This window comes from Delphinus delphis, chromosome 6, assembly GCF_949987515.2.
Source record: "Delphinus delphis chromosome 6, mDelDel1.2, whole genome shotgun sequence".
In the NCBI taxonomy this organism is placed as follows: domain Eukaryota; kingdom Metazoa; phylum Chordata; class Mammalia; order Artiodactyla; family Delphinidae; genus Delphinus; species Delphinus delphis.
In genome coordinates, this window is record NC_082688.1 from 43,324,017 (window position 1) to 43,348,722 (window position 24,706).

The 24,706-nt window shown below is 42.4% G+C and overlaps 1 protein-coding gene across 2 annotated transcripts in view; it reads left to right on the top strand.

Moving 5' to 3' along the window:
• Positions 1 to 24,706, top strand: part of PRUNE2 (prune homolog 2 with BCH domain) — a 272,023-nt gene that overhangs the window by 201,124 nt on the left and 46,193 nt on the right. For both annotated transcript variants that reach the window (XM_060014603.1, XM_060014604.1), the window contains 2 exons: positions 20,774 to 20,853; positions 22,767 to 22,967. In XM_060014603.1, the coding sequence (XP_059870586.1) occupies positions 20,774 to 20,853; positions 22,767 to 22,967 (281 nt within the window). The remainder of the gene's footprint in view (positions 1 to 20,773; positions 20,854 to 22,766; positions 22,968 to 24,706) is intronic.

Here is a 24,706-nt window from a genome sequence, read left to right on the forward strand (position 1 = left end):
GGAATATACACCAAGAGAGGGAAGAGAACTGTCAACAAGACTTGGGAAACTAGAAGCTCATGTTGTCTGAAAGGTAGAGCATTGGGGGATGCTAGTGGTGGATTGATCTAAATGGTGGAAAGCCCTGAGGGTCAAAGAAATTTTTATGAAATGTGTTGGCAGTGGGAAGCCAGTGTTTTATGAGTTGAGGGTTTGGATTGGCAGTAGACTAGCGATGGTGTGGGAGAGATGGGAGGCAAGAGGAGAGGGGGTAGTCCACCTGAAATAGAATGGACTGACCCTGCTAGGATGGAAAGAAGAGAGGCAATTACAGAACTGCAGATGTGGAAGAAAGGCATAGTGCTTGAAAGCTGAGGGAGATAAGAATCTTCTGAGGAGGTGCCTAGTGAAGAATTGGCGCACCCTGTGATGGGGTATCGTTTCATTCCTCATGACTGAGAATCTGCAGCCTTGCTGCCCTCGATATAAGTTAATATAAGCAAGGTGACAAAAGCATGAAGCTCTCTCATCTGAACAAGATAGACTCAACTGTGGCAGGAGCACTTTCAGAAAGCTAAATCCACATCTGATTAGTCAGCACCAGGTCACGGTCCCAACGCCCGGCCATGGTCTATGACGACACTTCCATTGTTAGCAAGAGCGCAGGGCTGCAAGCCTCTACATCTACTGAGGTGGACCTCATGGAGTGGGATGTAAAGAGGGTGGTGACTTTTTCTTCCAGTCATCCCCTTCCTTCCTAGGCAGTGGCCCTTTGAGGGCAGGGATCAGGCCGAATGGTGCCCCTGACAAGTGCCAAGAAGATTCTGACTCATAGAGCAGAAATCAGAATGAGTCTTGATAGTGGGCATGGGGGCTGGGGACAAAGAAGGGAGAAGGGGAACAAGGGAGCTCAGATGTAATCTGTCCTCACTCCTTCCCCAGCCTATCCACAAGATCCAGCCCCAAAACTGCTACCTGTTGTCTGGAGACTTCCAGGTTTATCCACTCTGCCCACATGTGGAGGAACTACTCCTATCTCTGAAACTCCATGATTATCACTCATGGGTTTTACCCCACAGTTTTGTGTGAACTTCTATGTCTTTTCCTCTTTATTCTCCTAGATTTTAAATTCTCAGACACACGCAGAATGTGTGTCTGAACCATTCTCTTTGTAATATACCCTCCCCCAGACTAACACTTGCCACGTGGTTCTAGGACTGAACCGTTTGTTAAATTCCTACCTGAAAGAATACTAACTTGGGAAACAAACAGTGAGTACCAGAGAATCTACATCTATCAAGGCTTATGGGAAAACTGGTTTGGAAACCCTAGGGGGGATAATCAGAATTGTTTAGGGGTAGTTTTGCCTGGAGACAGAGATCTCTCAAAGTCCCTCCAATCCAAAAATTCAGAAAGGAACATAGGCTTCCTATAGTGCCCTCAAAAACAGGATTTACTGCTGTCCAAATCCAATACGGAAACCCCATTCATAAAGCTACCATTGCCCATGAAGCAAGAGAATAAAAATGTTGCCACTTAAGCAATTACGGTTTTCTATGCCCAACTCCCAGAAACACCCAGGAAAGGGTTGATGAAGTTGGAAGTTCTAGAAATAGCTCTTTCTAAAACAAAACAGGAGTAAAGCCAACATCATGTGATCTCAGGAGAGCAGTTGTGCACAAGATCGGTTAGGAGGGCAGGTACAATGGAGATGAGAGGATAGCGAGAGATTATTGATCTCTGGAAAGGTATTGATAACTGAAAGAAAGAAAGCTTGGGATGGAGTAAAGCCCCATTCCTGGGCTAGCTGTGGGGAAGTTTTCTTTGTTGATTAGACTAAGTTCAAGGACGATCACAGGTCATGTTCTTGATATAACTGAATCATGTTCTTGATACAACTGAGACTGAATTTACGAGGAGAAACTTCCAACCAAAATTTTCATGCACTTCACAGTTATAGACTCAAGGCTTGTTTCTAATTTGCTTGGTCGTAGGTGGCTGGTCTTAGGCTGTTCATTTTATTTCCCAATACTAACTTTTATTTACCAGCAGGGACCTGGTAACTAGAAAATGTGAGTCATACACCAGAGTCTTGGAATCCCATATAATGCCATAATTCTGTGAACAGCAATTATTTAAAAAGATAAGCACATTTTTTCCCTAAATAGCTGTCTACATTTATACAATGAAGACATACCAATGTAAAAGAAATAGTTAAAAGAATCAGCTCTCCCTGTGAAGGTGGCATAGCTGTACGATTACTGACTGTATCCCTGAGGAGAGTACGAAATTAATCAAGTCTCATAAATTGGCTTCATAGAATGTGATTATACTGTACAGTGGGGCATGTGTAAATACAGGTGATGGCTTCTTTCAGCCGCGAGGGACCCGATGTGGGCTTCTCTCCTTCCCGCCAGATCTGTCAGGCAGCAGTAGAAGGGCTTTCTAGTAGAAAGGAAGAACGGAAGGCCTGATATACTCCTCCCAGAGCCGAGATTCTCCTCCTTGAAACTGTGCTGATGAAGGAGATCAGATACTGTATCCATTTGCTTGAGCTGCCATAACAAAGTACCACAGACCGGTAGCTGAAATAACAGAAATTCATTTTTTTCACAATTCTGGAGGATGAAATTCTGAGATCAAGGTGTCGGCAGGATTGGCTCCTTCTGAGGCCTCTTTCCTTGGCTCGTAGATGGCTGTCTGCACCCCTGGCTTCACTTGGTCTTCCTTCTGTGTATGCCTGTGTCCTAATCTCCTCCTATAAGGACACCTGTCATATCAGATGAGGGCCCACCCTAATGACCTCATTTTAACTTAATTACCTCTTTAAAGACCTTATCTCCAAGTACACTCACATTCTGAGGTACTGGAGGTTAGGATTTCAACACATGCATTTGGGAGGCGGGGGCAGGAATCCAGCCCGTAACAGAGAATGTGCTGGGAATTCCTGTGGACCAGCCCCACACTTCATTTGTCATTCTTCAGTGTTGAGTCTACAGGCGCATGCCTCAAGTGAAGTAGTTTTATGGGTGTTGGATTTTTTCTCCTCCAGCAGGGTGGGTGGAACAAGTTAATTTGGCTACTGCGTAATCTTTAAACTGCTCTGTAAAGTAAATGGCCACTCGGTGTGATTCGTAATGTGTGAAAGGTCCCAACTCAAAGCTGTGTATCCATAATCAACCCTTTAACCCTTCCTTGTCCTAAAGAAACCAAAGGGCACTGGTTAGTATGGTAAGGTTGGGGGGGGGGAGTATGTTAATTTTTGGAATTTGGAAAGCAGACGGCTTTACTTTATTTTATTTTATTTTATTTTTTTAATTCAGTACGCGGGCCTCTCACTGTTGTGGCCTCTCCCGTTGCGGAGCACAGGCTCCAGACGCGCAGGCTCAGCGGCCATGGCTCACGGGCCCAGCCGCTCCGCGACATGTGGGATATTCCCGGACCGGGGCACGAACCTATGTCCCCTGCATCGGCAGGCGGACTCTCAACCACTGCGCCACCAGGGAAACCCCAGCTTTACTTTATAAGGTTGAAACAGCAGTACCGTCAATGAAATACAAACCAAAAATTTTACTGTTTCCAAATTTATTGCTGTTAATTTTGGTCTTAAGTTGATAGATTCCATAGAAGGTGATAAGTATCTTTTACCTCTTCCTCCGTTAGAAAATTAGGTTAATAATGGATTCCTTGATCGAGAGTATCACCACTTACTAAAACATACATGGAGAGAATAATCAATAAACAGGCTTTCTAGGAAAAAGAAAATGTTGAGTCTAAGGGTCACTTCAGGGGTTCCACGACCACCTTGGAGATTCACGGTGAATATGGGAGGCCTTGTTGAGCCCCAAATATTCTAATAATAGTAAGAGTAATATTAAATAGTAGAACTTTTGCCAAACACTTTACTCATTATCTTTGAAATCTCACGCTATTCCTCGTATAATACTCATTTTGCAGATGAAGAAACTAAGTCTTAGGGAGGTCAGCTAACTTTACCGCAGTTACATGGTTAATAAGAGGCAGAGGGGGGTTGATCCTGTTGACCCCACCTTGCCTCCCTATTTGTGAGCATTGGTTCTTCTTAGTTGTCTGTGGTCTGAAAGTCTAAGGAGAAACTCCTTGCAGGAGAATAAGGTTGGGGATAGAGGTATGAAGGAACTTCTTTTCAGTTTTGAATCGGGGATCTAAGGGAGTCCAGAGTCCCCAAAGAACACTGAAACCTGAAGTGTGATTCAGAATTTTCCCATTGCCAAGACATCAGCTAACCTAGATCTGTCACACCCTAACCATCGCAAGAGGGAGGAAATAAGAACAAGGGTCAGGAATGGGGATTAGGGACTCTAGAGCTGCCCTGGAGTTGCGTATGCAGCCAACTCTGCCTCCGGTTTGATGTAGTCCTGTTTATCTAGTTTTGCTTTTGTTGGCTGTGCTTTTGGTGTCACATCCAAGAAATCATTGCCAAATCCAATGTCATGATGCTTTCCCCGCTATGTTTTCTCCTAGGAGTTTTATAATTTTAGGTCTTACTTTTAGGTCTTTAATCCATTTCAAGTTAATTTCTGTATATGGTGTAAGGTAAGGATCCACCTTCATTCTTTTGCATGTGGATATCCTGTTTTCCCAGTGTCATTTGTTTTTGTTTTTTAATTTTATTTATTTATTTATGGCTGCGTTGGGCCTTCGTTGCTGCGCGTGGGCTTTCACTAGTTGCCGCAAGCGGGGGCTACTCTTCGTTGCGGTGCACGGGCTTCTCATTGCGGTGGCTTCTCTTGTTGCAGAGCACGGGCTCTAGGCACACGGGCTTCAGTAGTTGTGGCACACAGGCTCAGTAGTTATGGCTCGAGGGCCCTAGAGCACAGGCTCAGTAGCTGTGGCGCCTGGGCTTAGTTGCTCTGCAACATGTGGGATCTTCCCAGACCAGGGCTCGAACCATGTCCCCTGCATTGGCAGGTGGATTCTTAACCACTGTGCCACCAGGGAAGTCCTTCCCAGTGTCATTTGTTGAAGAGACTGTCCTTGCCCCACTGAATGGTCTTGGTATCCTTGTCAGTCATTTGACCATATATGTGTAGGTTTATTTCTGGGTTCTCTATTCTATTCCCTTGGTCTTTGTTTCTGTCTTTATGGTGGTACCACTCTGTTTTGATTACTATAGCTTTGTAATAAGTTTTGAAGTGAGGAAGTGTGAGACATCCATATTTGTTCTTCTTTTTCAAGATTGTTTTGGCTATTTGGGACCCCTTGAAATTTCATATGAGTTTTAGGATGGAGTTTTCTATTTCTGCAAAAAAATGCTCTTGTGACCTGAGGTACTGCCTTTGAAAACCACTTTTCTATTCTAATTTTTAGCAGAATTACTGAAAAAATAACAGCAGCAATATCTAACCCTCCTGTAGCATCAGCTAAAATGTGCCAGGCAGTATTCTCTACCCTTAACTTAAATCAACTCGTTTAATTCTTGCAACAGCCCCTGAAGTAGGTATTGATAGTTTCCCCATTTATAGATGAGGAAACTGAGACACAGAGGGGAATTCTGCATCTTACCTAATGTCACACATTTAAAAAGGTCAGAGTAGGATTCAAGTGCAGGTGATCTGACTCCAGAGTCTGAGACTTTAGTTGCTATCCTGTACTCTTTATGGAAGAAGAAAAAGCATATAGGAGTTCAGGCTGCATCTGTTAGACTCTTGGTAGATGTAGGCCAAGATGTGCAGATGTACAGAGAGGCCCACACATCTCACTGGGTTATACCTCTGAGCTGTGCTTCCCCAATTTTGTTCTGTATTAACATGTTACGAGAGAAAGGAAGGAAGGAGGGAAGGAAGGGAAAAGAAGAAAAAAAGATACCTTGGTCAAAAACAAGGTAAACAAAATCAAACATTTTTACCTTCTGTAGAACATCTCAGAGTCTATGATGAGTTCACATGCGTTATAAAGTCCCAAAAGGAGGGCAGGCTATTCGGTGTTTCCCAAGCTCACTGGGTACAGAGCTGTCCTTCAGGGTCTGTAGACCCTCTCCTCTGGGCGCAGGCTTTGGGAAGCGCTGGCTTAAACAAATGACCGGAAGCACCCCTTCTGTGTGTCTTTTGCCAGCAGGACGGTTTGGAACCCTCAGGCACAAGTCCTCCTCATGTGTCCGTTTCTGTGTCTGTCCCTGTCAGTCACAGGCCTGAGCTCATGGGGAGCTGATAGCGGGAGTAGATTCCAGAAATACGCCCGCTTCCTGGGGTCCCCGGGGTCCAAGAGGTGACTCCATTTTCAACCACAGCCAGGGACTGTGTGGGAATGAAAAGATAAAGGAACTTTATGCTCGAGGAAAGCAAGGAGCAACTGGGCCACCAGGAAGGAAATACAGAAAATAAAAATGGGGTGATGTTACCGAAGGCACAGAATTCTGGAGCTTCCAGCATGTATTTACTCAACAAAAGCTCACTGGGTGCCAGCTGCCAGGCAGTGCTCTCAGCTCCCCAGGGATTCTGTGGGGCACAGGATACCAGCTGACCTTCTAGGAGCCAACTGTTGGCTCATCCAGATGAAAATGTTTTCATTCTCTGCCCCAGTTTCTTCATCTGGCAAACAGCAAACAGAAAATGATGCCTTAAAAGGATGCAATCAAAAACACAATGTTGGGACTTCCCTGGTGGTGCCGTGGTTAAGAATCCTCCTGCCAATGCAGGGGACACGGGTTCGAGCACTGGTCTGGAAAGATCCCACATACTGTGGAGCAACTAAGCCTGTGTGCCACAATTACTGAGCCTGCTCTCTAGAGCCCACAAGCCACAACTACTGAGCCCATGCGCTGCAACTACTGAAGCCCACGCACCTAGAGCCTGTGCTCTGCAACAACAGAAGCCACCGCAATGAGAAGCCCGCTCACCACAACTAGAGAAAGCCTGCGCGCAGCAACGAACACTCAAAGCAGCCAAAAATAAAAAATAAATTTATTTAAGAAAAAAACCAAAACACACAATGTTATTTGAAATGTATAAAGACAGAGAGATACTACATAGAATCAAGGAGGTTGTTTTTCTTTAAGGAAAAAAGAACATAAATGAAATGGTAAAATTTTCAGAACCTAGAAAAATATTGTTTTAGGAAACAAAATTCAAAACTGAAAAACAGAAAGCAGCAAATCTAAGAAAATAAAGAGACAGTAAAAGGAACCAAAGTGAAAAGAACAGACGATTGGAAAGAGAAACTATTAAAAGATAGAGTGCAGCTACAGACTGCAAAAGTGTAGAATTCGATAAATTTAAAACAACCTACTGCAAAAGATAAATGAATCAGCAGTGGCCAAGAGGAGCAGGTAGTGGCTGTGGCTTCTTTATTTTAATATCCCCCCTGGCTTGCAGAGATCAGACCTTCAGAAGATACTGGTGAGGATGAAAGGAAATGACAGACATGTGGCCCGAGGGGGTAGCCGCCCCTCTGCCAAGGCCCGCTTATCAAAGGCTAAACTCCTCCCTTTCTTCAGTGATGCTAATATTTCAGCTTTCTATGCCTGCTCCTCCCTACTTTAATTTGGAAAACATTGAAAGCCCTGATACTACGGCAGTGGGACGTGACAGCATACTATTGCTGCTGATAAACAACTGAAATTACTACTAACGAAGCACTTAATTATTTCTAATGTCAGCTGGAAATTGTCCAAGTGAGGATTTCTAGAAACTCCTAGAGAATATTATTATATTTAAATTACCTCTTTACTTAAACTGTTGCCCATGCTGGTATTTTAAAAATTGAAAAAACACAGAAGAGTAAATAAATAAAAAGTGAAAAAATCCCTTTCTCCCTAAACTGCTCCCTATACATAGCCCCTATTAATTAATTAAATTATTAATAGAAATTAATAATTTCTATTCCTTCTAGATATTGTCTGTGCCTAAACATATGTATAAATGTGCATAACTTTATACAAATTACATCATTCTAAACATACCACCTTGTAATTTGATTTATTAAGTATATCTTAGATGCCATCCCATGTCAATACATTTAGAAATTTTTTGCATTGATATACAGTGATGCATTTCATGTTATATTTAATCACTCCCCTGTTGAGCATTTAGATTATCCTTTATACTTTTTCAAAAAAATAATAAATTATTTGAGTGGAAAAATTCCTTTAGTGGAATATTAAATTAGACTATGTTTCCTTTAGTTTATTCAGTGAAATAGACAACTAGGGTTCAAAGCTGAGGGCAAAATGGTGCAAAGCACTCTTATCTCCGGAAGAGACAAATGCAACAAGCGCTCAAAGATTGGGTTAGATACTTCCCCCAAGGTCTTTTTTTTTTTTTTTTTTTTGTGGTACGTGAGCCTCACTGTTGTGGCCTCTCCCGTTGCAGAGCACAGGCTCCGGACGCGCAGGCTCAGTGGCCATGGCTCACGGGCCAGCCGCTCCGCGGCATGTGGGATCTTCCCGGACCGGGACACGAACCTGTGTCCCCTGCATCGGCAGGTGGACTCTCAACCACTGCGCCACCAGGGAAGCCCTTTTTTTTTTTAATTGAAGTATAGTTGATGTACAATGTTGTGTTAGTTTCAGGTGTATAGCAAAGTGACTCAGATATATACACACACACACACACAGACATATACATATATATATGTAGACATATATACATATCTGAATATATATATGTATTCCTTTTCAGATTCTTTTCCATTATAGGTTATTACAAGGTATTGAATATAGCTCCCTGAGCTATACAGTAGGTCCTTGTTGTTTATCTATTTTACACATAGTAGTGTGTATCTGTTACTCCCTAATTCCTAATTTATCCCTCCCCCACTTCCCCTTTTGTAACCATAAGTTTGTTTTCTATGTCTGTGAGTCTATTTCTGTTTTGAAAATAAGTTCATTTGTATTATTTTTTTAGGTTCCACTTATATGGGATTCGTTTTTCTCTGTGTGCTAATCTCTAGTTCCATCCATGTTGCTGCAAATGGCATTATTTCATTCTTTTTTATGGCTATGATTCCATTGTGTGTGTATATATATATATATACCACATCTTCTTTATCCATTCATCTGTCATTGGATATTTATGTTGTTTCCATGTCTTGGCTGTTGTAAATAGTGCTGCTGTGAACATTGGGGTGCATGTATCTTTTCAAATTAGAGTTTTTGTCTCTTCTGGATATATGCACAGGAGTGGTAACTATTTTTAGTTGTTTTTTTTTAAATGAAGTATAGTTGATTTACAATGTTGTGTTAATTACTACTGTACAGCAAAGTGATTCAGTTATACATACATACATATATATATATACACACACACACATATACACATCTTTTTTATATATTCTTTTCCATTATGGTTTATCACAAGATATTGAATATAGTTCTCTGTGCTATACAGTAGGTAGGTCCTTGTTATATATCCATTCTATATATAAAAGCACTGCTAACCCCAACCTCCCACTCCATCCCTCCCCCAAACCCCTCCCCCTTGGCAACCACAAGTCTTTTCTCTATAACTGTGACTCTGCTTCTGTTTCATACATAGGTTCATTTGTGTCATATTTTGATTCTACATATTAAAAATATCACATGGTATTTGTCTCTCTTTCTGACTTAGTATGATAATCTCTAGTTGTATCTATGTTGCTGCAAATGGCAATATATCGTTCTTTTTTATGGCTGAGTAGTATTCCATTGTATATATGTACCACATCTTCTTTATCCATTCCTCTGTTGATGGACATTTAGGTTATTTTCGTGTCTTGGCTATTGTGAATAGTGCTGCTATGAACTATAGGGGTGCATGTATCATTTTGAATTATAGTTTTGTCCAGATACATGCCCAGGAGTGGGATTGCTGGATCATATGGTAATTCTATTTTTAGTTTTCTGAGGAACCTCCATACCATTTTCCACAGTGGCTGCACCAACTTACATTCCCACCAACAGTGTAGGACAGTGCCCTTTTCTCCACACCCTCTCCAGCATTTGGTATTTGTAGACTTTTTAATGATGGCCGTTCTGACTGATGTGGGGTGATACCTCACTGTAGGTTTGATGTGCATTTCTCTAATAATTAGCGATGATGAGCATCTTTTCATGTGCCTGTTGGCCATCTGTATTTCTTTTTTGGAGAAATGTTATTTTTAGTATTTTAAGGAACTTCCATACTGTTCTCCCTAGTGGCTGCATCAATTTACATTCCCACCAACAGTCTAAGAGCGTTCCCTTTTGAGAAATGAAATTGTATTCAAGTTGTTTTCATCTAGAACAGGGGTCAGCAAACTATGGCCTCCAGGTCAAATCTAGTTAGTTGGCCACCTATTTTTCTACCCAGTTTTATTGGAACATAGCCACGCCCATTCATTTACATATCTTACGGCTATTTTTGTGCTACAGTAGTTATGAGTAGTTATGAGTAGTTATGATAGAGACTGTGTGGCCTGCAAAACATAACAAATTTGGTATCTGTCCCTTTACAGAAAAACTTTGCCGACCCCAGCTCTAGAGAAGTCAAAGACTTAACTCCCCTGCCATGCCCTAGGGATCAACAAATATAACTGCTTGAGCAGCAGTTGGAAGAGTGGCTCTGTACGGCCCTGTTGTTTGTATTTCTGGTGCCAGACTGTCCACACTCCCGGGCGACTGAGGGGAAGTAAAACCAAGGCAGTGCAGCCATTGCATTGCACTGCTGGGGAGAGGAATCCTTGTGAGCATATCCCCTCGGGCAGGATGGGAGGGCAGGGAGGTATCTACAGACTCGTCAGCACAAAAGAGAAATTCCAGGAGGTGCTGAGCTGCTGAAGTGGAGGGTGGGCAGGGCTGCAGGAGTCTGTGCTGAGACTCTGGTCACTTGGTCATCCTACAGGAGCTGCTGACTCTCGCCCTAAAGACTCTTCATTTCTGAAGACAAACGGTTGTCCACTCCTCCTCCGCCTCATTTCGCAAGAACTTCATCCTTACTTAACATGCCCATCCTCCCCGCCCCCGCCCTGCACCGGGTCATTCCTAATAGCATCTGAGAGGTGCTTTTGTCATTGTGGAAGAGGGCACTGTAAACTCTACACTGGGTGAACTTCACCTTATTATGTTTAGAGCAATTACTCCTTTGTGATATGACTTCTGTAAGAGTCACCTCGCATTTCTAAATTATGTTTTGAAGAAAGCTTAACTTGTTATCAAACGTAATTTGTTGGTAGACAATTTGAGTGGTCAAGTTCCAATATGTGGTGAGACCTTATGAGGAACACTCTGCTAGAAAAGTAGGGCATCCTCCCGTCTCTAAATAAGGGTGTTTATTCAATAGTTAGTTATTCCCCTCCACCACATGCTAGGCCCTCTGCTAAGCACTGGGAGTGCCTGCCTTCAAGGACCTCTGTGTGCATGTGTGGAGGGGGGATGAGAGTGGGGAGGAATGGGGAGGGTGGGGCCAGAGAAGTTAGGAATAGATGGTTGTAAATCATGAAAAATACCCATTTAATGTGAGCTCAGGGTACTGTTGGACTTGACCCAGCTGTGTGGGGTGGGGCTGAGATGTCTAAGCTGAGTTCTAGAAGACAAGCAAGAACCAACTGGTGAGTGAGCGATGGGAGAGGAGGCTCGAGTTCGGCCTGGAAGGCCAGACCGTGAAGCCTGGTGAGCCATTCTCTGGAGCCAGGACCCTTCCCTTGAGACAGTGGGGACATGAAAGGACTGAAACAAGAAGGTTAGATTGAGATCGTTAGATACTGAGTGAGCAATTTGAAGGGGGTGGGAAGTAAAATCAGAAACAGGTTTCTGCAAGGAAAAAATGAACTTGAACTAAGGTCTTAGCAGTGAAAATAAAGAGGAGAGGAGGTTGCAAATGTATAAGACTGGATGGTCAGGATGGTCAACTGGATTGGGAAGGAATGTTAGAAAAAGAAGGAAATTAAGAATGATTGCCAGTTTGGGGTTTGCGAGCTCACAGGTGATTGGTAGGGACATTCACCGGGATGGGGAAGGTATTAGCTGACCATTGCTGTGTAATAAATTATCTCGAAATTTAGCAGCTTAAAACAACATTTTTTCTCTCACAGTTTCTGTGTCTGGAATTTAAGAGCAGATTAGCTAGGTGATTCTGACTCAGGGTCTCTTATGAAGTTGCTGTCGAGACATCAGTCATCTGAAGGCTCCATGGGGGCTGGAGGACCTGCTTCCAAGGTGACCCACCCGCATGGCTATTGGCAGGAGGCCTCAGTTCCTTCCTGGATTTTTACAGGAAGCCCTGGTTCCTCACCACCTGGATCTCTCCATAGGGCTTCCTGAACATCCTTAGGACATGGCAGCAGCAGGCTTCTCCCACAGTGAGTGATCCAAGAGAGAGCAGAGAGGAAGCCACGTGCTTTTTAGGACCTAGTCTGACAAGTCACACACTGTCACGTCTACCTTATTCTGTTCTTTAAAAGCAAGTCACCAAGTTCAGTCCACACTTAAGGAAAGGGGGGGTGTTAGGCTCCAACTTTTGAAAGGAATGTCAAAGAATTTGAGGACACTTTTTTAAAACTACCACAGAGAATGTAGGATGTAGCAGATCTGTGCAGAGGAAGATGCTGAATTCAGTTTTGTACGTGTTGAATTGGAAATGCCTGTGAGTAATCCACGTTATGAACTGTAGATTCGCTTCAGAACCAAGTATATGCCCCTTCCCAGTGTGAGATTATGCCATTTAATTGAATCTTCTCAGTAACAAGTATTGATATGTCTTAAGGTTTTAGAAAACATGTGAAAAAGAGAATAATATATACCCTGCAGGCAAGAGGTAGAATTCTCCATGCAGCCCTGTTCACGGCCAAGGATTTAATGAATTATTATCTGAAAAGAAATGTTTGAAATGCTATTTAGGCTTTCCTTCTATTCCTGCTGTGTTCCTCAAACTTTAGGGCTCATAAGGTTTACTACAGAGGATTTTATACAAACGACATATGCTATAATTCAAGGGTCATTTGGACAGCAAGTGATTTTTGCTACCTGCAGATTTTGAGAATTCAGCCCTGTGTAAGGAGACTGTATAATGTTTCTCTCCTCTGAGAACATGAGAACAGATGGCTGTGGTTTGTGGGGTTTTGCAAAATCCCTAGAGAAGGTGGTAACTGGGTGAGTGCCCAGTGCTTGTGTTCCTTTAGTTTTTTGTCATCTCCTTTCCCTATTCTCACCCCCTTCCTTATCTGCCTCAGCTGGCTGACTTATAGGAGTCACCACACTTATCTTTTCTAGGGTGAGTGAGGCCCAGTGGGGTAGCTAATTGTTGACAAGAGCCTCATTTCATGGGCTCAAACCCAGCTTCCTGTTGTGGGACCTAAGCGCCCATCCTTTCCTGGGTATTCACTGAGTGTGAACCCCAGTGCCTCTGCCTTGCCTCCCAGTTGAGTAATGTGATAAGTGCCCTGGGGCACACAGGGTGGCAGGTATCCTTATCTTAAATTGTCCAGCCTACTTTATCAGACAAGAATCCTGAAATGGCAACTCTCCAACCATTGGTCTTTAAAGGGCTAATTTATGTACTCAACAAAAGCAGGCAAGCACCTCATGAAAGGTTTTGTTTCTTCTTTTTTTTTTCTTTTCATTTTTATCTCCACTCCTAGAGAAAGTGACTTATGAAGTCTGTCACAAGGGAACTCTCTCTTTATGTAATCATTTCCCAAAATTTATCAGCATAACCATATGGTATTTTTCTAAAGAACAATTAACATCCTTAACCTGCTACCCTATTTCTATGGAGCTGTATTTTTTAGTGGTCAGTCTTATAAGAATGATTATTCCCTAAAAGGGCTGTTGCCTGCTGCTGGGTGTGCATGCCCGCCAGGAAACATTAGAATCTAGAAGTGTTGTGTGTGCGCTAAGTCTCGGTTCACTGCTCATTCGCTATTAAAAAGAAACTGATCTCGGACAAAGCTAATCCTACAACAGTTAAATCCCTCCAGATTCATAAATGCTGGAAGGATATACAATGTAGAATGGGCTTACCTTTGTACCTGGTCTAAACTCAAGAGGGTGCATATAACCAGGTCCCAAAATTTTCCTTTTTCAGTTGATCTTTTACTCTGGTGTCAGGACCGCCCTGCTACTGCGCGCTAGTTTCTTTATTAAGAAGCAGAAGTACCAGAGACACAAAATCTACTAATATACATGGGATCCATTCTCAAATTGGAAGATTCTATTTACGTCACTGTTCCCCACTTGGTGGTATTTGTGATTAGAGGGGTGCCCAGATTCAGTATAAATAGCACTGAATCACCCAGGAGCACGGTTCTTTTTCCAACTTCTCGATTGAGTTGAGCCCTTAGATAATTCATCCATTTTCTTTTCTAATATCTGAGTTCAAGGCTATTTATTTTCCTCTAGGAATTTCTTTAGCTGCTTTCACAAGTTTTGACACGTAGGGCTTTATTGTTCATTTACTTACAGATGTGTTTTTAAATTTCCACAGTCTTTTTATGATTGATTTCTTATATATGGCCCTGAAGTCAGAAAATAAGGTACACGCAATGTTGACTTTTGGTATTTTACAAGACATTCTACATACTTTTCATGAGTTTGAAAAAATTGTGTATTTTTCTTGAGTGCCGATCTGTCCAGTAGACCAAGCTATGTTAGTACTTTGTTCAGATCTTCTGTATCTTTATGCATTTTTTCAGATTGATTCCTAAATTCTTGAGACATTCAAATTTCCCCCCATGAAGTTAATTTCTCCTTATAATTTATATTCGATTTTTTGGCCTGTGTTGTTAAAAGCATATTGGCTCTGGGTCAATATATCTTCTGAGAAATTCCTCTTTTTATCATAAAGTAATAACTTTCTTAAGCCTTAATAATGCTTTTCTGCCTGAAGTCTATTTTGTTTGCTACTAATATTGTGACAATTGCTTTCCTGTGGCTATTGTTTTTCTGATATTTCTTTTTATATCACTTTATCATCAACACTTCTGCATTATTATTTTTAGATGTTCCTTTTTTTTTTTTTTTTTTTTTTTTTGCGGTACGTGGGCCTCTCACTGTTGTGGCCTCTCCCGTTGCGCAGCACAGGCTCCGGACGCGCAGGCTCAGCGGCCATGGCTCACGGGCCCAGCCGCTCCACGGCATGTGGGATCTTCCCGGACCGGGGCACAAACCCGCATCCCCTGCATCGGCAGGCAGACTCTCAACCACTGCACCACCAGGGAAGCCCTAGATGTTCCCTTTTCTAGCCAGCATGGCTGCTCAGGGTAAATGGCACTGCCTGCTATGACAAACAACCCCAAATCTCAGTGCTTCAACACCACGAAGTTTTAAAAATTATTCTTTAATTATTATAATCTCTTTCATATTGCTTTTTGTGTTTTTTCTAAAGATTTATTGCTAGTTCTTCTGTTTACAGCATCTGCTGGCAATCCCCCATAGTGTTTTTCCGTAGTTTAGTTAGTAGTTTGGTGGGCGTGGGTGAGGGTGTTGGTGTGGGTTCACCTTTCAGAGGGTTTTTTCTTTCTCCTAAGTGGATTTCCAGTGAATCCTAGATAGTAGAAGTAGCACCATTAAGTGGTTTCGTATTTGGTTCTTTTGGAACCCTAGGACTCGAGGCCTTCAATGGTCCTAGGTGAATTTTCATTTTAATCTTTTGACTTGCGTTTCCTCCATCATTCAGGTAATATAAATCAAGACATACTTGGCATACAAGCAGTGTCTCTAATTCTCATAGGTTGCTTTTAGTTTTCCACCCAAGATTCCAGGCAGACTGTGCTTTCCAAGGCCAGAGGATAGAGTTTGTTCTCATCCCTCTTTCATTAAGAGGGCCGCTTTTTAAGGGCCACGGCCTTATTTAGCAGTTCAGGGTCTAGGCGTTTCTTCCAGCACCTGGAGGTCACTTCTCCTGTGGGGCCCAAAGGCCTATGTCCAGTCCAAAATCCTGCAGGCTACCTTTCATCAGCTTTCTAGAATAACTCTTTATTTCCAGCACCTGGGGATTTCCCCCAGTCTCTTTCAAGTTTGGAAATGTATTAATTACTTTTAGGGTGTTCTGTCTTATATAGCATTTCTTTGGATTTATAATGATAAATGACATTACACCTTGCCAGCCACTTTCTGATCCCTCTTTTTTTTTTTTTTTTTTTTTTTTTTAGCAAATAAAGAAAAGTCTCAGAGGGAGAGCCCAGGGGTTTCTAGCTTGAATTTAATAGCATTGTTTTATTTTGATTATATTTAATGTATGTGACTATTTTAGGTGAGTGACTCTAAGTTTCCTTATATACAGTGATAACAAACCTTCCTTTCAAAACAAACTTAAGTCAATTTAAAGAAAAATATTAAGTAAATTGACAAGGGCTAGGTGGCTATGAGAAAGCCATGAAGGTGCTATGTTCATATTCAAGTTTATAGAATGCTTGAAAAGCAGTTGGTGGTCTTCTGAGCTTTGTCCTCATTTAGAAAAATGTTCCTATATGCTAAGCAAACCTAGACAAGAAGATGTTTATCATCACCCTGAGCCTGGGTTGAGAATGTGGGAAATGCCCTGATTTGGGTAATCCAAGTCAGGGCATAGTGCCAGTCAGATATTCCCTTCAAAACAAACAGCTGTACTGCTCAGAATGGGCTGGATTAGCACGTGGTAACAGAGAAACCCAATATCTCAGGGCAAAACAAAAAGATTTCTTTCTTGCTCATATATCCAACGATCTTTATCCAGTAGGGGCTCTTCTCCTCCCAGCCCCTGTTCTGAGCTCCTCCATAGGCACCAAAGCGGGGAACAGCACGTGGCACCTACACTTGGTCCTAATTCTTCTGCCCGGAAGTGACACCTGCCACTTCCGCCCTCGTTTCATTGATCAAAGCAAGTCACATGGCCACCCTAATTTCAGAGGAGGACAAAAGGCGGAGAGCCAGAACTATTTGGTGAAGAGCGATAATGTTTATAAAACCGCCCAGCAAACAGTTCTGGATCCGTCCTCTAGATGGCGACGTGGAGCCAAGCATCTGTTGGGGAGGTCAGCAATAGTAGAGTCAGACTCAGTGTTTATAACACCCCCAGCCTGTTAGGTAGCTCCCTTCCGTACAGAGAAAACCCCTAATTAGGTAGTGACTACGGTTGGGTAGGTAAAATACTTAACCTTCACTATGGACTGATTCGTTACCTAACAGATCCCAAGAGGCTTCCATTCCCATTGGTAAAACTCCATGCAGTCCCATCGCCAACTACTCTGGCCACTTCATTTCTACAAATATTTATAGACCTAATGTATGAATGTGGTTGAAGTATTTACAGTGAGCACAACTTGGGTTTCTGCCAGGTTTGCCTCTGGGCTGTTCTGGTGCAGCGTTCCTTCTCTGTCCCTGGGGTTTCCTAAAAACTCCCCACGGCCTTCTGTAATATCTGTGGATTTGTGAGTCCCTCTCTTCCGATCACTGCCTGGTCACAGCTTCAGCTTCTCTTTTCCCTCAGGTATGCCGCCTCTGGTTTTCTAGCACTTTCTTAACTGCGTCTCTGTGCCGTAAAGGGGCGCTGAGAGACAAAGGCTCTATTTACTAACTTCAGTGAGTCCAGGGCACTTATAGGCTCTGCGGAGATTTGTGCAGCACTGAAATTTTCCCTTACCGAGGCTGAAACCCCAATTTTAATATCCTTAATATATGTTTTGTCCAACCATGACACAGACTTCTGTTAAATCACTGATCCTGCTATTATGTTTAAAATGAGGGAACACAATACCTTACACTTAGTGAATGCCTTATCATTTCCAGAGTATTTTCTCATGTATTCTAGTTATTGTTTATTCTCCACAGTCACTGTAATATTCTGTATTCATTAGCTTCATTTAAAATCACAAAGACGGTCAGCTAATTTTCTCAGAGCTTGTCAGTACTAACCGTAGAACTGTAACCCAGGACTATAACCTCATATCCAGGACCCTTTCAGTTATTCCATGATGTTGCCTATAACTCACAAACATCAACAAAACCTACAAAATTTTAAGATGGATACTATCTGTCTATTTTTTTTTTTTTTTTTTTTTTTTTTTTTTTGCGGTACACGGGCCTCTCACTGTTGCGGCCTCTCCCGTTGCGGAGCACAGGCTCCGGACGGGCAGGCTCAGCTGCCATGGCTCACGGGCCCAGCGGCTCCGCGGCACGTGGGATCCTCCCGGACCGGGTCACGAACCCGTGTCCTCTCCATCGGCAGGCAGACTCTCAACCACTGCGCCACCAGGGAAGCCCCTATCTGTCTATTTTTAAACCCCTCATATTTATCTTGGAGCTAAGGCCAGCACCCTTATGTGCTCTCTGAAGCAAGTAGGTATGATGTCATTTTTTTTTTTTTTTAGGTTGACTCATAGGCAACTAGAGAAAATAATGTACATGTGCATTTAGGGGATTTCAAGTTCAATAATTCAATCCAACACATATTTATCGGGTATTTATTTCTACCAGGTGCTGGAGATGTAATAGTAAAGAAGACAGACATGGTTTCTGTCCTCATGAAGCTTCAAGGCTAATGGAGAAGGCAATTATAATAGCAAAAAGAACTACAATAAAGCAGATAACATTCGTTTCTTTCAGTGTTCTTTTCAGGCATTGCACAGTCTCTCTTTTATTGGAGAGGAAATGGAGGCACAGAAAGATTAAGTAACTTGCCATATGACACACAGTAAGGGGTAGAGCTAAGATTTGAATCTAGCTGCTCTCAACAGCAGCATTTTGCTACTTTACAGGTACTACAGGGTTGATGTCAAAGAGAACGCACACAGATCACTTCAGATGACGAGGGGTCATTGTAAGGAGATTTGAAAAACCGCAACAGCATGGGAAACCTAGACAGCTATCCCTCTGGGTCCCAGGACTTTCAAACTGGGGCCTAGAGCAGGCCTTCTCTTTGCCTACCACCCCACCTCCATTGCTGGACAGTCTGGTTTGCTGCACCCCATGCGGTGCGTCTCTGGCAAGGGTTATATTGTTCCTGCCAATAGGTTTATTGCCTTTGACTCACAGGCTGACCCCTTGCTCACTGTTTTTCGACTAGGGTGCAGGACTCATTTCAGAGAACATATAGGGCAGAAGCCACAACAAGTGTATGGAGAAAGAAACTCCCTGGGGTTGTGTTTTTGAAGGGGTCTGTGGGGTTGACGGGTAAGGACACAGGCATTTACTTCTCTCAGGGGAGCAGTGCTGAATTGCTGGTGACAGTCCTCATTATTATTTTTTATTATTATTATTTTTTATTTTTTTGCTGTACGCGGGCCTCTCACTGCTGTGGCCTCTCCCGTTGTGGAGCACAGGCTCTGGACGCACAGGCTCAGCGGCCATGGCTCAAGGGCCCAGCCGCTCCGCAGCATGTGGGATCTTCCCGGACCGGGGCACGAACCCACGTCCCCTGCATCGGCAGGCGGACTCTCAACCTCTGCGCCACCAGGGAAGCCCCTCATTATTTTAACTCCATCATCCCATCTTCACCACAAGCATGAGGCTGGTCTGTTTCATTCTTCTACATCCTTAGCACAGAGTAGACACTCGATACATATTTGCTGAATAAATGAAGCAAGCACAGTTATCACTACAGACACAGGATTTTGTTTACGTCATAGACTTTGTTAACAATAAGGGGTTTAACTTGAATCCTGAAGAAACTGATCATCCAGGTAAGCAAACTCCAAATGTTTGGTAGACCCAGATTGAGGTGGAGAGGAGTCGCAGTAAGAGAGGGAGGGAGGGATTAAATTTAGAACTTTAACACTAAGGTTTATCATGTTTAAATTTAGATTAGTGTCTACATCAGAGGTATTCACCCTAGATGAGTAAAATTACATGGAAGCCACCACGAAGAAAAATATATTATCGTAGGGAGGGTGGGAGGGAGACGCAAGAGGGAGGGGATATGGGCGTATATGTATATGTATAGCTGATTCACTTTGTTATACAGCAGAAACTAACACACCATTGTAAAGCAATTATACTCCAATAAAGATGTTAAATATATATATATATATATATATTATCATGATAAATGGGGATGTACTGAACGAGGGTCAGGAGATAAAAATAAGTCAAGGGGAATTTACTGTGAACAGTGATCAGCTTCCTACAACAGCATATAGATTTGCCACAGTTTCCTCCAGTATTTGTCTGTTCCCTTCCACTAGTCTTACCAAGTGGGTAAGTCCTGGGTTCAACAGTCCCGGGTTCAACACTGATTAGGGAGAAAAGATGGTAACTCATGACCAGAACCATCTTCACCAACTTATATTTCACAATGAATCTTTAAATATTCAAAGAAGGAAGGAAAATAACATCAGTTGGCACCTTCTCAGGAATGTCGGGCACTTTACATCCATTGCTTAATCTTTCAACAACTCAGTGAGGTAGGTGGTATATCCCTGTTTTACAAACAGATCAGCAGAGTACGCTTTCCTCTGTCCACGCAGTTTAGGTAATATGCTCACATTTACAGAGGAAGAGATATATACAAAGTCAGGTCTGTACTTACTCCAAAGCATATATATTGTATCCCTTGTTGAAAAAAAATTAAATGTCCCCTTAAGTATATTTTATTAGTTATTTGCTTCTCCTGTTTCTGAATTTCTTACTCGAGGTGTGTTTACTTATGAGAACTGGCAGAAGAAGTGACTCACTCTGTGCACAGAGTAAACTCCGAGTCCGTGGTTCTCATCCACAGTAACTGCAGAAAGTCTGTATTCTAATTTAGGGCCACTTACAATGGACTCAGTACACATACTTGGTTTATTGAAAATGCCATCCTGGAATCTCTGGGTTTCCTTTTCAAAGAAAATTAAATCCCACGCCATTTTTTACACTCTTTGCTTTGTGTTTGTTTGTTTGTTTTTTCAGATTACTGTTAGAGGATGTGGGCATGGACATCCCCTTTGAGGAGGGAATGCTGAGTCCCAGTGCAGCAGACATGAGGCCTGGTGAGAAAGCGTTCATTCATTTTCTTCAGCAGTGTTCTATATCCAAACGTGTTCATTATTCAGTGAGAGAACCATTTCCTGTGCATCCAACTTGTGATATCAGTGATAAAAGTGAAGAGAGGAAAAAAATATGTGTGAGGAAGGTGTTAGGCTTGATGTGGTTAATTTCAGAGCTGACTTGAATCATCACCTAGTGTGGGCCACCCTTTATCTACTGGGCCGTGCCTGGATCTGCCAATGTTTTCAGTTCCTGTGATAACTGGCTGCTGTTTATCATAATACCAAATTCTAACATCTAAGTTCCCCAAATTTATACGTAAGTGTGAGAATATTAAAAATTAGCGATTTAATATTAAGGATGCTCAGTATCCTGATTATTAAAAAGGAAAAACAAACAAAAAACCCCAAACTACGCTTTACAACCCAAGGCATATACAAAAAGGAATTAAAAAATTTCAGTGGCAACCTATATGACTCTCACTCTGTACTAGGTTCACTCCTTTGCACTGTACCAGCTACAGGATCATACCAAGATCCTGAACCCTGACATTATCAGTCAAGCCTAGAATTGAGAAAGAAGGGAGTCAATTTTTTATTTCTGTCCGAGTATTTAAAGTGCATTCTTCAAAGTACTAATCATGTGACATAACTATTCTTAAGTGTTCTATGGCCGAATAAGCATGGTAGCCACCGTACATCTGCTCCACTCTTCAAGGTCCACAATTCACGTGAATTGTGGGAATTCCCTGGCAGTCCAGTGGTTAGAAATCTGCACTTCCGCTGCAGGGGGCCCAGGTTCGATCCCTGGTCGGGGAACTAAGATCACACAAGCCACGTGGCGTGGCCCAAAAACCCCCCAAAATGTTATATACATAACATTTCTACCATCACAAAAAATTTCTTTTGGACAGCAGAGCTCTGAGAATCCCTGTAATATGGAAACCCAATGTTTTACAAACTGACGGATCAATAGAAACATTTTTTCAAGTAATACATAAAAACATTACATGGAACACAGTTTAGGTGTTGTCTAGACAGAAAAAAAAAAAATCTTAATGACAAAGAAACAGTGTCAGCTTCCTTAGGACAAGAGACAAGACTAGAGTCAGAATTCCAGAATTGATGGGTATACCAGATGGCCTTCAAAACATTTTGTGATAGGGAATCCTGAAACTGTTTTGTTAAGGTATCTCTCTAACATTGTTTAGTTGGGATCAACTTGGTTAAAAATGACTTCTCCAGCTCTGCTTCTGTTAGTGAAAGGCTCTTAAACAGCAAGATGCATATTACAGTGAAAGAGTGGGAGCTAATTCCATGAGCCTTACACGAGGAGACTATCACTACGGTACAGGAACCAATGTCAAGCCATATTGGCATAAGAATTAATGAGTGCTTGATCCAGGAATGTAATCTGGGAGGGTACCTCAGTTTTATTACAAAAAAAAAAAAAAGCCAAAGAAAGTTCACAACAGAGATGTCAGGAACTAAAGAGACATATTTTGGGTTGTCTGTAAACATTACAGATAAAGTTTGTATCCTCCATTTCAGAGGAATAACGTCTCCATGAATCACTATAAGTTATGTGTAAAGCTTAACTGTTTTTCTTAAGTAATATGCATCATAAAAAATTTGATTCAGTAGTGTATCAATGTCAAGTTCTCAAACCTGAACAGGGCAGTTCTAAAAACTAGATCTCTGCTCCCACTTCCTATTTCTGCATGGCCAGGGCTGATGTAGCCGGGGCGAGCCAGTACTGAGGCCTGCTGGCCAAGAGTGGGGTCTAAATCCCACATGAGGACTTTTAGCAGGTGTGCCTTTGCTGAAAGGCCTTAAAACTGTTTTTCACTGGGGCCCACACCCACTGTTGGCAGCCGTGTGTATGGTCTAATAATGTTGCTCTTTATCTTCTTTAGAACCTCCTAATTCTCTGGATCTTAATGGCAGTCATCCTCAGAGAATCAAACTCACAGCCCCAAATATCAATCTGTCTCTGGATCAGAGTGAAGGGTCTGTTCTCTCTGATGATAACTTGGACAGTCCAGACGAAATTGATATCAATGTGGATGAACTCGACACCCCTGATGAAGCAGATTCTTTTGAGTACACTGGGCATGGTAAGTGGCCAAGTTGGCAAGGCCAAAGTTAAGTGAAAAGTGAAAGATTATCTAATCTTATCTAATGTCATCTAGGTGGCTTTAGGAACAAACCTCTCATTGTGTTGCTGGTGGCTCCTTTCTGTGATTTCTAGAAGCTTCTGTTTGTATCTCAGGTCATAGGTGGACATGATTGACGGTTTAGAGCTTGACAGAACAGGTATGGCTCACAGAGGTCATACATAGCCATCACTCCTTTGTTAAACCCCGACTTTATGCCAGGCCTTGTGCTTGGCTGGGGTTGTAGGGCCATGTTACGTGCTGTGTTACAAGTGTTACATGTAGGGCCATGTTACATGCTGTGTTATAAGAAAACCGGGACTGGGTTTGCAGAGAAAGAGAATTTAATCTAGAAGATAAAATTAGAGGTGGAAAAATTAGAGCTTACCGGTTTCTCTGTACAAGCTCCCACTGTCTGGAATGTTCTTGCCCACAGATCCTACCTGGGTGGCTCCTTCTCTTTATTCAGAACTTAATCAGATGTCATCTTCTCAGAGGCCTTCCCTGACCTCTGTAATCAAAGGCATTCCCCACACCACCACCTAGTCACTCTCTATCCCCGTATTCACTTTATTTTCCATGTGTCACACTAATTGAAATCGTATCATTTAACTATTTGCTTGCATCTCTATTTTCTTTCTCTTCCCACTAGAATGTCTGCTCCACAAGGTCAGGGACTTTCTTATGTTTAGTGCTATATCCCCAATAAAGCAGGAAGGAAGGAGGGATGGGACAGGGTGTGCTGGGGGAAAAATAAAAAGGAAGAAAATTGGGGCTTCCCTGGTGGCGCAGTGGTTGAGAGTCCGCCTGCCGATGCAGGGGACACGGGTTCGTGCCCCGGTCCGGGAAGGTCCCACATGCCGCGGAGCGGCTGGGCTCGTGAGCCATGGCCGCTGAGCCTGCGCTCCGCAGCAGGAGAGGCCACGGCAGTGAGAGGCCTGCGTACCGCAAAAAAAAAAAAAAGGGAGAAAATGAAAAGCTGTTGGATCAAACACTGGCACTCCTGATATGATTACCAGTCTTATTTTAGTTCTTTCTCTTGCTCAATGAAATTGCGTTTAAGAAATATATACAGATACAAAGCACTTGCTTTAAAAAATGGCATCATGTAGTTTCAGTTTTACAGGGTGGCATTCTCTGACTTTGTAGTATTTGAATTTGAAAGTAAGAGAATCCTGGCTACAGCTACTGCTTTGATACACTTTGAAAATGATTAAAAAAGAAATACCACAATTGGATGATGCCCTGACTTATTTAGAGCTATACTGATTCCAGCAGTTTCTTTCATAGAAGAACATAGTTATGAAATTAGGAGAGTCATCATCAAATTACTTGCATCATCAAATTACTTAAGTCAACCAATGGTCATTGAGCAACCAGGGCTATAACCACAACCAGCATAGATTCAGACCCTGCCTTCACAGAGTGTAAAGCTTTATTTCCTCAAGCTAAGAAAATAGGAAGTGGCTAAACTACTTGTATTACAGATGATCGTGTTTAAGTAGAGATTTTATATTGCATTTTTATCATGTTTTTGGATTTTTATAGTTATCAGGATATTTGACCCTGTAGGTTGAAATACACAAATAGGAGGTGAAAGGTCTTGAATTCATATTCTTTTCTGCCATCTCAGTCACTCTTCCCCAGCTACTCCATCCTTTCCAGCTGACCCCAGCTCTCCCAGCCCTTCTTCTGCTAAT